This window comes from Moschus berezovskii, chromosome 23 (genome assembly GCF_049115385.1).
Source record: "Moschus berezovskii isolate FMDL1 chromosome 23, NW_MosBer_1.0, whole genome shotgun sequence".
Lineage (NCBI taxonomy): Eukaryota > Metazoa > Chordata > Mammalia > Artiodactyla > Moschidae > Moschus > Moschus berezovskii.
Genome location: NC_142482.1, coordinates 29,947,569 through 29,961,018, shown reverse-complemented (window position 1 = coordinate 29,961,018; position 13,450 = coordinate 29,947,569). Strand labels below are relative to the sequence as shown.

Here is a 13,450-nt window from a genome sequence, read left to right as displayed (position 1 = left end):
GAGCAGTTTACATTTGCATAAGTTAGGAAATGAACCCCAACACCTACAAGAAACAAAGTCAACTCAACACTGAGGAATAATGAAAGCAACACCGTTGTTGCCACAAGAGATCTCTGGTCTAGCTTCCAGAGTTGCCGCTAGAAACAACCAAGAAATCTGTTAATGCCTTTAAGGGTGATGGCAGAGAGCAGATCTTTGAGAACTGAGAACATTCCAAGTACTGAGGACTTCTCGCCTGTCACCGCATACCACCACCCCCACACCCTCCCACCCACACAGCAGCCTAAGTGTAAACCTGCTGAGATACAACAACATACCATCCCTCCACCCTCAGCTGCACACCAACTTAATCCTTACCCCAGGTTTTAAGGGAAGTTTTATCCTGTGTAAAAATAAATGACGATCACTGAGAAAACAGGATCCATTGTGCAGCCAATTTTGCTGAAATATAACCACCCAGAAAAGTCAGGGGTCCCCACATGAGTTCTACAAACACACTGAGAAGGATTTTAAATGTGTTATCTATGTTCTTTAAGTTACTTTATTTCCAGGAAGTCAATGTTACATAGTATTTCTTGACTAAATTGACTGTGCCAGTAAAATACAGGGAGAAGTATTACTTCTGGACCTAGTTTCCACCTCTAAGGAAAGCCTTTCCATTTTTACAGCTAACATGACAAAATCTACTTTTCAGCCAAACTTTCTCAACACAGCAGTTTAGATACAATTTCAAATACTATTAAATTTAATGGCAGGCCTAAATTCAGACTTCTCATTTCACTTTTGCACCTACTGGAAATTATTTCACTCAAAATAATTATGTCTTCAGACGATTTCCTATTTCCACTTAAAGTGGAAACAAATTAGAACACTTCAAATTCTATTTGCACTTCCCAAATACAGAAATGACTCATTTATCTGGCATCATCGGAAAAAAAGGTTCTCCACGGTAAGTGTTTTCCAGATAAATGAAGTCCAGAGGAGCAGAAAGCTCATCCGCCTGGTTCCCTGCTGTATCCCCAGGGCCTAGAGCAGGGGCTGGCACACAGTAGATGCTCAGTAACGCACAATGAATGTGTGATTAAATAAAGGCCTAAAGTTCTTTTACATTCAACCGTTTGATGAAAATTCTTCTACACTGGCCATCCTTCTTTTTCTGTTTTATACAAACATGACACAACAGAAATTAAGCTTTTCTTATTAACTGGAGAATCCCCATAAACAGCAAACGTGCTACACTCCTACCATACACCTATAATGCCCTCAGAAGCTATTCAAATAACACGGCCTTTTGCCACCATATTCAAATGGCCTCAACATGCTGTGTTTCCATAACTTTTCCTTTTCTGATATTAGCTGTCATTTCTGCTTGCAGGTGCTGCCATATTTTACACACAGATGTCTGGGAAAGTTCCAAAATTAATTCTATCTCCTAAGCAGAATAAAATATGTGGACTTGGTTAGTCTTTCCCACTTGCTTCTGACCTGTGACTATCTTCTGATTCTATTTAACGGACTCCTTGTACCAGCCAAAACACTCTACATAAAATCTGAGATGGTGCTACTAGTTTTAAATGAGAATCTTAAGGATTTTAATTTAAGTTCTAAGTTTCCAATACTAATCATGAGTAATGGCTTGAAGACTAGCTCCAATATAAACCTCAGGGCATATTTTTTTAATCCATTTAGGAGACACCAAGCACGACAAAGCTGGATTTCATCTTGCTTGATACGGTGTGATGGGGTCCTAATTTAGATTCACTGTTCCAGAGTTCATGGCAGCAGAACTCAAGCCCACTGGCAGTCATGTACTGTGCTCAGCATAGTGAGGCACATCTCCCTGAACCTAAGAGTGGAAGAATAATTTAAGTACAGCCTTCAGTTTATATAATACAACTAGAGTTCCTTCCCCACAACAAACTTTGAATAATGTTTATAATTTAGCAATCAACTGAAATGATGAAAGAATTACCACAATTGAAATAAAATATTTATGTATTTCAAATCAGGAGAACTGCGTCTTCAAAAACTAAAATAAGCTAAGACAAACCTAGTTCTGAATTAGGGATGCATACAAATAAAATGGGGGATTTGTTTATTTGTGTTTTTGAGTCTCTTTTCTTCTTTTTAAAGATTTAATGAACTTTCATTTGAAATAAGCAGAGTTTACTAAATTAACGGATTTGATTACGTGTTCTTTAAAAGTAACTAGCTGAGTAAACATTAAAGCAAGTTATCCAGGAGTCAAGAAAAGAAAAATTACTTCAGACTGTTTTATGAATATTCTTCCAAAATCACCAATCCTTCAGCAAAAATAGTTCAACGGAAGATTTCGGTTCCTGGTACTGAACTGAACAAAGAGAACCACATGTTTCTAATGGTTGCTCATAAACGACCCAAATAAATCTCCAGAAGAACAGCAGCGGTTCTCTCTGTATTTTTCCCTTCAAAACTCACAAGACCAATTCAACACAGGAATAAAAATTACTGTACTTTATGGCACCACTCACTTTGTGACACATTTATTCGCTGTCATGAAAGCTAGTGCCTCAACAAAGTAAATGAGATTTGGGGGAAAAACTTTTATATTTTAAACAGCACAAAATGTCCTTACCATTTGAGCAATAAAGAGTTTGCCCACCTCAAATGAGATTTTCAAACCAAGTGAGAGACCTAAGCATTTATATATAAAGGTTACAAGGAAGCTTTCCAAACAGCTTTCCAATCAATTATGATGCTGACCTTAGAACAGAATTACACTGCTAACTACCACTTATCAGAAATGAAGCCTACACAACAGAAAATATAATTTAAATTTAACCACTGATGTTCTTTTTACTTTCCCTGACTTTGTGAATTAAAACACGGAGCAACAGCACACCCTGCTGGAAGTCAGTAACACAGCTAGAGTAACCAGCAGCAATGGACTGTTAAAACTTCACCCAAGATGAAAATCACTTCAGGAAGAAACTCTGATTTCCCACCAAAAGATAAGAGAAGTTCACGAGCATTACCATTAGGTGCCTAGACATGTGACCTTAAAGGTAAAATTAAAAATTAACTAAGGTTTACTGCTTTTTCCAGATCATTTCCCTAGCTCCACACAGCCCCAACCACTCCACTTCACTATTTTTTATTTTAACCCTAAATAAAATATATTCAAATCTACTTTCTGCAACGAGAAATTGGTAATCACGTAAGAGGAACTTGAAGCCACTTTCTGCACGTGAATGGCTGAAGCACCCCTTTCTACTTCCCATCCCAAGATATCTTGGCTTCAGAAACATCCCTGAAGAACACCATTAAGAATGCACAAGGCAGCCTAGCGGTCCATCAACCACAATTTACACACCACTGGCAAAATTCCTACACAGATTCTGGAATTCGAAACATGCAGACTATATTAAGAAACCACATGCTATGAAATTCCCATCGAGTACCTTTCAACATTATCACAGACGTGAAAAATCATGGAAGCCACTGGCTGGGTAATCCAGCTCAGCGTTCTCCCTGTAGCAAACTCACAGGAATCAGAGTGCGCAGAAAGGTACTGAAGTTTGTTAAGTGTGCCCTCTTGGTTACAGAAAGAAAGTTCCCTGGTGCACTGATCTCCCTCCTTAGAGAAAACTGCTACTTCAGCACTCATCTACACTGTTCTGAGTGACCAGTGTTCACTGTTTGGCTCCGTGCTACCACATGTAAAAGGTTCTGATTGGCCTGTGGTCAACTTAGAGCTCTCTCGATCACAAAGTCCAGCCATCCTGAAAACCAATGCAGATCAAACACTTCAGTGCAGTGCAATTTTTTCTCAAGAAATTAAAAAACAATTACATCTATTTTTCTGAAGTTGTATGAGTTTCATTCATCAGAGGTATGAGTTTGATTCATGATTTCAATCAAAGTACACATTTAAGGTTGAATATTAAAAGGATACCAACCTCAAGTCTCTTTTCCAGCGACTCGATTCGGTCCTTTTTGCTGGCAAGGTTGGCCCGGGTGTAGCGGCTCTGCCCAGGAAGATACAAAACTTGACTGTAGCACTCTTCCCACACCTGGTTATAAGCTTCACTTGAGAGTTCTCCATGGCTCATACCTTGTTTGACCACTTCCATCTCCTGTACCAGAACATCCTGAGCCTGTTCACAATAATAATTTCAGTAAACTTGAGTACTAGAGACACTTGCCATCAATAGAAAGTTTTAAAAGACTGGTCTTTCCCTCCCTGGGCAAAAGCAATGAGCTTTGGTTGACTGACTGTTTTTTGGAAGGGGATTATAAATATCTAAGTGAAACAAATTAAGAAGCCTAGAAGTCAATGCAGATTGATCTGAAGAGTCAAGCATCCATGTATTACCCCCAATAATATAAACATTCTTTGCTTTCACTCATTAAAACAGCAGCTACCATTTCTCAGGTGTCCACTATGTGCCAGGAACTGGACTGAAAAGTTTTACCTATTTTATCTCCAAACAGCATACCACTTTTACAAAGCAGTCAACATTAACCTTACTAAAGCTCATGAAGTTCATTGACCTCATCACAGTTCACTAAGCAAAGGCTCTGAGAGGTTAAACAATTTGTTCAAAAACACAACACTAGTAAGCAGAAGAGACAGGCTCACACCCAAATCAAAGGTGGCCACTGCCTGGGGGTGCTCCTTCCACTCACCATCAACCCCGACACTTCCGACTTCCCACTATGGTGAAGGGGAATTAGGTGGGTTGTTTTTTTTTCTGACACATGACTTTTTTTTCATCTGAAAGAATGTCCCTGACATTACCAAAGAATAGGGCTGGAAGCACAGATCAAATAATGACAGATCACAGACCAGTTGCTGGTCACTAGAAAAGATACAGTTTAAGATGATAGAATGAGGATGGAATTGGGCAAGTGGAGTCCAATCACAGCTTTAGCATTTAAATAGCTATCTGAACTTGCTGAACTTCTGTGAGCCCGTTTCTCATCTGGAGAGGGGAGATAATACCTAACATGTTTGTTATGAGGATTAAGTGATACAGCAAGACACAAAGAGCCAGCCCAGCACCAGACACACAGACTCCATCAGCATACCACATGAACTCTTTCCAGCCCTTTGCTTCATGGCTCATGAAAAACCAACAATTACTTTTTGTGCTTTATAGAAAGCTCTCAATCATTCCAGGAACATCAGAAAATAAACACAGACCAAAACACAAGAAAAATCAAGATAAATAACAAGCATATGAAAAAATTTAAACAAAAAAAGAGGGGGGGGTGAATCATGTCTACAGAATATAAAGAATGGATCCTTTTCAACAATACCTCTTAGGGGAAATAATGGAAACAAACCAATTTTAACACACTTAATGACAACTGGGCACTTTATTATCAGTGAAATGGTATTTCACTCTGAAACTGCACATGGTAAAAATTGACAAATTTAGCTCTTATAATAATCAGGAGAAAGTGCAGCTAAGTTCCACTGAAACTGTGCCTAAAGAATCTGCTAAGTAAATAGCTGCTTCAAATTTTTCAGAACACAGGGGACCATAAACAGATAAATAAAATACAGGAGGATGAACTACTTTGTAATAGTTTCAAATAAAATTCTAAAGCACTACTTACAATTATTATTTTCAAAGCATGCATTAGACTCTGTCCCTTACAGAACTTCTGTTAGTAACAATGAGATCTTTGTTTCAGGTTTCCATATATACAATAAATTTAGGAAGACTGATTTCCTCAAATCCATCTTCTCCTCATATTTTCACTCTAACAAGAGGAAACTGTTCAAGCAATGAGTTCATTATCTAATTCTCAACAGAGGGCAGCTTCCATGGCACTTACCAGAAGACAACAACTCAAAGTTACCCAGAAGCAAACTGAAACAGAAATCTAAACCCTTCTTCCTCTATTTTCTAAAAATTCTATAATAAACATGGATCACTTATACAGTACAAAAAAGGGAAAGTAAGAAAGAGAGAAGGCAAGTACAAGAGAGAAAAGAGACAGAGGAATCTGGTTTCCTCCTAAGTCAGCCCATTCTAATGGACAGGTACTTCACTGCCCCTCAGAACGAAGGACTAAATAAAGAAGACTTCAGTAAAAAACCACCCTTCTTCCAACCATGACACCAACTCTCTTTTCCTGTATCACTGTACAGATTTCTAGTCACAATCACAGCTGTTTTCTCTGTCAAAGCAGAAAGAATAAAATGCATATGGAGGAAGAGGTAGGACAGACATTATACAAGAAAACATTTCTTTATTTCCTTATCCACAAGGGTAGGGGAAAACCACATCAGGGAAATAAATGCAGTAAATGGTATTTCCTTTCTGTGAATAGATGAAAGGTTTAATCTGTAAATACTTTAACACATTCTTGTTTTTTCATAGTATTCTAAGTAAGTGAGGTTTAAGTATTAAAGGCAATCCCACCCTATTCAGAGACAGCAGAATTAAACCCAGAAAATGGCAACTGTAGATGTAGGAGCCTGGTGGGCTGCAGTCCGTGGGGTCGCTAAGGGTCGGACACAACTGAGCGACTTCACTTTCACTTTTCACTTTCACACATTGGAGAAGGAAATGGCAACCCACTCCAGTGTTCTTGCCTGGAGAATCTCAGGGAAGGGGGAGCCTGGTGGGCTTCCGTCTATGGGGTCACACGGAGTCGGACACGACTGAAGTGACTTAGCAGCAGCAGCAGCGGCAATAATCAATGAGGCACACAGCCATGAGACAAAAACACCCTGCCATCAAAGCCAGTGTCTATCTGATAAAGGTCTATCACTGAACACTGTGGAGAGGGGAGGGGAGAGGGGAGGATGTCCTCTGCATAAGGTTTAACATGAAAATTTCTCTCTTAACCATGTATTTCTGTTGTTTATGAACATCAATATGGCAAAATATGTTCATGTTTGTCCATGATACACAGTATCTAACAAATACTTAAATCCTGAGACAAAAATCCTCAATGATACCTTTTTCAGCTCTTCCTTGGAGAATTTTTCATAAGGATTATGTTCCAGATAGGCAATGTGCTCTGCATTATTGGTACCACCAAATCCTACAGTTTTTCCTTTTTTATTTCCAGATGGCTCATAAGGATGATGTAGAAGGTCATAATGAAGCATTGTGATCATTTCCTTTTTGATCAGTTCTTCACTTTTCTGTAAATCTGTTAGAGGTGGTTCTACATTTAAGGGTCTTAGAATTGTTTCATTTACCTAAAATTTTAAAACAAGTAAAATTATTAAACATAGTACTGCAACATACTAATGTTACTACTATTTCTAGCAATTGAATTAAATACAGGCACACCTTGTTTTACTGTGCTTCACTTAACTGCAATGTGCAGACAAGGTGTTTTTTTTTTTCACAAACTGAAAGTTCGTGTCAACCCTGAATTGAACAAATCTATTGGCACCATTTTTCCAACAACATTTGCTCATTTTGTCTATGTCACACTATCACTTCTTGCAATATTTCAAACATTTTTTTCGTTACTACTCTATGGTGAGCTGTGATCATTAATGCTACTACTGCAAAAAGATTATGACTCAGGGTCAGAAGCTTACATGATAATTAGCACTTTTTGAGCTATAAAGTAGCTTTTAATTAAGGTATGTACATTAAGTACATTAAGGTATGTACTTTTTTTAGACATACTACTACTGCACACTTAAAAAACTACAGTTTAGTATAAACGTAACTTCTATATGCACAAGGAAACAGAACAATTAGCACTTTACTGAGTGACATGCATTTCACTGCAGTGGCCTGGAACCAACCTGCAGTATCTCCAAGGTATACCTAAAGCAGTTTAACATTTTCAAAAAAAATTATTTTCTTTTTTCATTCAAAATTCTTATTTGTACCAGCAAAGCATTTCAAAGATTGGATCTGGGACCTGCTTTACTATATTCCAGAAAGTAGATGAAATGTTGTTTTACAGACTTTATGAATAATATAAAAAACATTAATCACATAAAAAGAAACTTAAAACTTCCTAAGGCAGAAATTCTAATACTTACTTCTGATGGTCTTGGCAGATCCTTCTGGACAGCTTTGTGCATTCGTTTCATTTCCTTTACACGCTCTGCATCTCGTATGGCCTAAAAAAATTATTTTTATAACCGTTTTTACAGCTATACAGAATCTGACACATTTCAGTAAAGGTGAAAACACTTTCGTCTATAAGAACGTATGTGTTCAAGAGCTAAAGCTGTAGTAATCTGTGTAAGTTTGTAAAAAGGCAATATAACGCCACTGAAATTAGCCAGTCTACTCTTTCTCTTGTTACAACACAAACTAAGAACTTCCAACAGCTACTAGAAGCATTCTCCGGATTTGCATGGCTCCCTCAATCAGATAATCATTCTTTTCTTGTCTAAAAGATCAAATCCTAAACTTAGAGGGGATGCTTCCAATTATCCCTCCTACAATACCACCTTTCCCCTCTACCTCAGAAGCTACTATTTTTAATTTAAAAAGCCAGCCAGCAAGGGTACTGTTTTATGACTCTTAAATTATAAATAATGTGGGTTAACACAAGAGAACTTAAACCATTTTTTAGAATAAATGTAGCTCAAAATAGCGAAGAGAACTAAATTCATAAAGTATTATCATATATCCCCCCAAAAAGCACTTCATGTGGTTTCTCTCTAAAGCATGACTTTCATCACTCCAATCCCTAGAAATGATTCAATTTCTAAAAACATCCCAAAATGGGCTACAACAAGAAGGCCTGAGGTGGATCACATGATCTCAGTTTTAGTTCAAGTTTTACCACTTTCAAGATAGGAGACCTAGGAAAGTTAACTTAATTCACCTGAGTTTCCTCATTTCTAAAATGAACCTGATACCTATCCTACTTATATCACCTGGTTGTTAAGTACATATGAAAATTAATTACCTAAAAAGTGTATTAGTACAAGGTGTTACTAATTTTATTCTGATGCACTCTAAATTTCCAAATTCACATTTTTAAAATTTTTTTCATTGGAGGGTAACTGCTTTACAATACTGTGTTGGTGTCTGCCATATAACTCGAATCAGCCTCTTGAACCTCTCCCTCACCCCCCAGCCCATCCCACCCCTCTAGGTTGTCACAGAGCACCGTGTTGAGCTCCCTGTGTTACCCGCAACTTTCCATTAGTTTACACTGACAAAGAAACAAATCAATCAACCAAGGGATCAATCAACAAGATGTACTTGTTTTAACACTGGTCAATAACATCGTTTCTTGGCAAGAGTGAAAGCAATGTCTAAAAGACTACTTACACGTTTTTCAAAGGAGCAAAATGAATTTGACAGAGGATATTTAAACTGAGACCTATATGATTATACATTTTAAGAACACCCATCAAGGCTGATCTAAGTAATTTCCTTTAGTGTAATTTTTTTCAATACTGAAAAAACCACTAAGTAGAGATCCTGAGACAAGTTAACAGTCACCCACCTGCTTCCGTGCATCCACATCAGCAGCATCTTCAATGTAAGTATCATCTATTTCACGCTCTTCCAGTTCCTTCTCGGCATTTTCTGGTAGAACAATTTCAAAGTCATTCTTAGGAGCAGGAAGACCCAACAATCCTAAACGGAGGTGTTCACGAGATTCTCTTTCCTGTAGAAAAAAATTACGCCTTCTCAATTTATACACATTAAAATACTCAACTAATATTGTATAAGAGTTTCTAAAATACAATTAGCCTAATTTTAATTCTAGAAAAATGATCCCTAACTTAAGGGTTGAGACAAGATTTTGTTTAATTTCTATCTCTACTTCTTCCCTACATAAAGACCAATCATAAAAACTTTGATTTGTGGTCAATGAATTTACTCTGGGATAGTCTAATAGCAGGTTTGAGAATTATACCTCTGCAGGGCAGAAAAACAACTAGTCCTTTAGGATTTCCTTTTAAGGATTTCTGAAATTTAATACGAAAAGACAGCTGAATTTGTGACTATGATTCTTTTTCATGCAAAACAGGTCATATGCAAGCCAAAGAAAACAGCTCATACTTCCTCAAAGTACCTCGTACCCAAAGTCTTCCCCAGTCCATCCTCAGCTCACCTGTCTCATTCCCCATTGGTTCATCACATATCCTCAAGATGGGAAGACCAGGTGAGGTGCTACATCCAGAGCATGCTCCATGTTTACTCATGTTATGATCTTCACATGCAACATCCCCCACCCCACTTCTGAGCATACCTCCTTCAACGAAGGCTTTCCTAGTGCCCACCCAGCAAATGTGACTTCTTTCTTTCTCCGGCCACCCTAAGCATGTTGGTTTTACTCAAAGGGCTTTATTTTGTTCTTATATTACAATTATTTTTGGATCTGGTTTAGTACTGCCAATCTCTCCAGAGCATTCTTTAAGACAAGGGACGTCTTTGCTCAACTTTCAATCCCATGAAGCGTCCAGACCTGTGCTTTACACACATTAGGTTCTTCACTTGTTTAATTCCTATGGAGCCATTCAGAGTCAGCATTACATGATATCAATCGGGACATTTAAAAAAATTCTCAACGAACCAAATCGATACATGAAGTTAAAATAAATTTGTAAACTAGAAGCAAACCACCATTGGAACTCATTTTTTAAAATCTCACAATGACCTTCCATGGCATAAATAAGGCGGCTCAATAGTAATGTAATAAAAGCAAACACATGATCAAAAATAAAACTGTGACTTTTATAATTAGCTTTCTATATCACCTTGCAAAACACACAGAAGAAACACTTCACTAAGGTCAGCAAAAAACATCAAAGTAACTTGGCTCTGATATTTTGTCCTTCTAAAAGTATAGAGGCAAACAGAGGAATCAAAGTTCAAAATCTAATTTATGAGGCATTCGAAATCCATACCTTATTTTACAAAAATAGGGGAAAAAATCAGTGTACCATTCAGAAAGCTAAACTATTAATTAGTAAACAATAAAAATTAAAAATCACAAAAGACACAAAGAGCATTACTATCAGCATAATCAACACTGAAAAATAAATTAAGAATAAGAAAAAGTAGGCTAGTAAGACCAAAAGGTTTCCCTTCTCAAGTCCTACAAATCGTGTTCCTTTTCTAGTGTCTGCAGGTGCACAGAATCTGAAAGCATATGAAATATGCACTGACAAGGGGGAAAATTTTATTTTGGTGCCCTTGAGATTTTAACTCTTTTTAAAGAGTACTAAAAGAGAACTGACACATACCATCTGCTTCACATAAGAGGGATCACTGTAGTCTGCCATTCCATCCTCAGGATTAATGTTTAGCTTGTCTCGAAGAGGAGTTCTACCCGGGGTGGAGTTAATAACTGGTTTGGGAGTCGTCCCACTCCGGGGAGTCAGCCCTTCAGATCCATGAGAAGGAGTCCTAGAAAGACAGAAATTCTAGTTAATCAAAGTGCCAATTTTATATGAATTGTGCTTCCAAATATTTTTCACATAAATTATTTTATAAGAAAAGAAATAAAGATTCCTAAAATTCTGTCTCCCTATCTGGTTTTAAGTTAGACCTCGAAGTTAAAATAAAGGTTTGGTTCAGCTAACTCAGTATTTACACACAGTGTACTTATTTTAATGACTTCAAATAAAGTCATGATAGCGAGTATTTTTTTACCTTATTAACTAGGTCCATAAAACATTTTTCAACCTTTTCTTAACACATGAGGGTGGCTAAGAACACACAGTAGTCAGGGAGGTTGGCCACCACACGTATCTTCAACTTATCATCTGTCTCCTCCCTGCCTATAGCTGCTGGCCGTCACATTCTCATCACAGGTATGCATACTTCAAGTTTGTCTGGAAACCAAACACCAGACTTTTAGGATCACATCTAAATATGAATTGTTCTGAGTTAAGTCTAAGAAACTCTCAGAAATAAAAGCCATAAACTTCATACCATACAGTTTAAATGCCCAAAGCTCTGGACTTCTCTGGTATTCCAGGGGTTCAGAATCTGCCTGTCAAAGCAGGGGACACAGGTGCGATCCCTGGTCCACCCCTGGTCCAGGAGAATCCCACAGGCCTTGGGGCCACTGAGCCCGGGCACCACCACAAGAGAAGCTCCCACAGTGAGAAGCCCGTGCACCACAATTAGAGAGTAGCCCCGACTGCTGCAACTAGAGAAAGCCTTCGCGTATCAATGAAGACCCAATGCAGCCAAAAATAAATAATTTTCTTTTTATATGTTCAAAGACTTTTGTTTTTTTGATTACTTCCTGAATCCTGGCTGTGTTCCAGACAGGTGATGCTGCCAGAGAGCTGTTCCCAGAGGTGAGGTGAGGTGCTACCATATAAGACGTGATTCCTGCCCCCAAGGAGCTCACAATCTAGTTGAGAAACAAGACATACACGGGAGAAAGAGGGATTAGGCTCTCTTCAAGCCTTGCAAAAGTGTTATGTCACATAAGGTTTTCGCTGCCAATGTTCTTGATCCTGCTGTCATGCACAGCTATAACAGTCAGAAACGCTTCACATACTTAACCAGTAAGAGGACAAATTTTAAAATTAATAGTAAGTCCCACTATTTCTAACCTTAAAAGCTCAAATTCTATTTTAATACAAGTTGTTTCTATAATATTTGTATCTTAAAAATTCTTCTTTAAAAACAGTAGCTTAAAAGAAGTTAAAAAAAAGAAATATAAACAAATACTGAACTCTAGTCAATGATTCATATGACAAAGAAGTATTTAGGGTGAAATGTACTGATACCTGCAACTTGCTTTGAAATGGATTTAAATATAAGGTAAGCTGATGGCTGGATGGATACATGATAAAGCAAACACAATAAAATATAAACCATGGAGTCAAGTAGTGAGTATATGGATGTTTGCTTTACCATTCTTTCAACCTCTCTAAACATTATACATTTTCATAATAAAATGTTGGGGAATAAGCAACAGTAATATATGCATAAAAGGGATTACAATGTTTATAAAAGTCATCATTAATAATGGATGGATCTACTTCTTAACTCAGATTAAAAGTATTAACAAACAAGGTGACAGCACCAGAAACTCTGAAAAAAGAAGGAAGGTTCATATAGTATTTGACTACTTCCTAAATACTATAATGTTATTTGCTTCTATGATTGAGGGGAACTCTAAAAGCAAGTTAAAACACTAATTTCCATTTTCTGTCAACATTTTTTAAGCAAACACACTGTCCAAGGCCTCAGATTCAGGTTTTTCTAAAAAAGAAATCAGTTGTTTATTTACAATACCTGAATGGGGTAGAAAGAACTGTGTTTGGAGTCTGTACAACCTGCCGCTGTGGTGTCACACCTGAGAAGTCGCTCTCATGCAAAGGGGTGTTGAGTCCACCTTTTAATGGGGTGTCCACGTTGGTCAGAGCCATGAGGTTTTGGGCTTCCTGATTAACAAGATAGTAAACAAGATGTTTTAACAGTTTAGACAGGATAGCAAACCTTCTCTTATAGTCCTACTACACAAAAAGTAGGCAGATTTCTTA

General features: G+C 37.6%; 1 protein-coding gene across 1 annotated transcript in view; it reads right to left on the bottom strand.

Annotated features, from left to right (window-relative positions):
• Positions 1-13,450, bottom strand: part of CDC5L (cell division cycle 5 like) — a 47,325-nt gene that overhangs the window by 14,243 nt on the left and 19,632 nt on the right. The window contains exons 9-14 of the mRNA XM_055406243.2: positions 13,203-13,351; positions 11,189-11,351; positions 9,439-9,603; positions 8,012-8,092; positions 6,959-7,204; positions 3,939-4,136 (exon numbers count right to left, since the gene is read on the bottom strand). Coding sequence (XP_055262218.1) covers positions 3,939-4,136; positions 6,959-7,204; positions 8,012-8,092; positions 9,439-9,603; positions 11,189-11,351; positions 13,203-13,351 — 1,002 coding nt within the window. The remainder of the gene's footprint in view (positions 1-3,938; positions 4,137-6,958; positions 7,205-8,011; positions 8,093-9,438; positions 9,604-11,188; positions 11,352-13,202; positions 13,352-13,450) is intronic.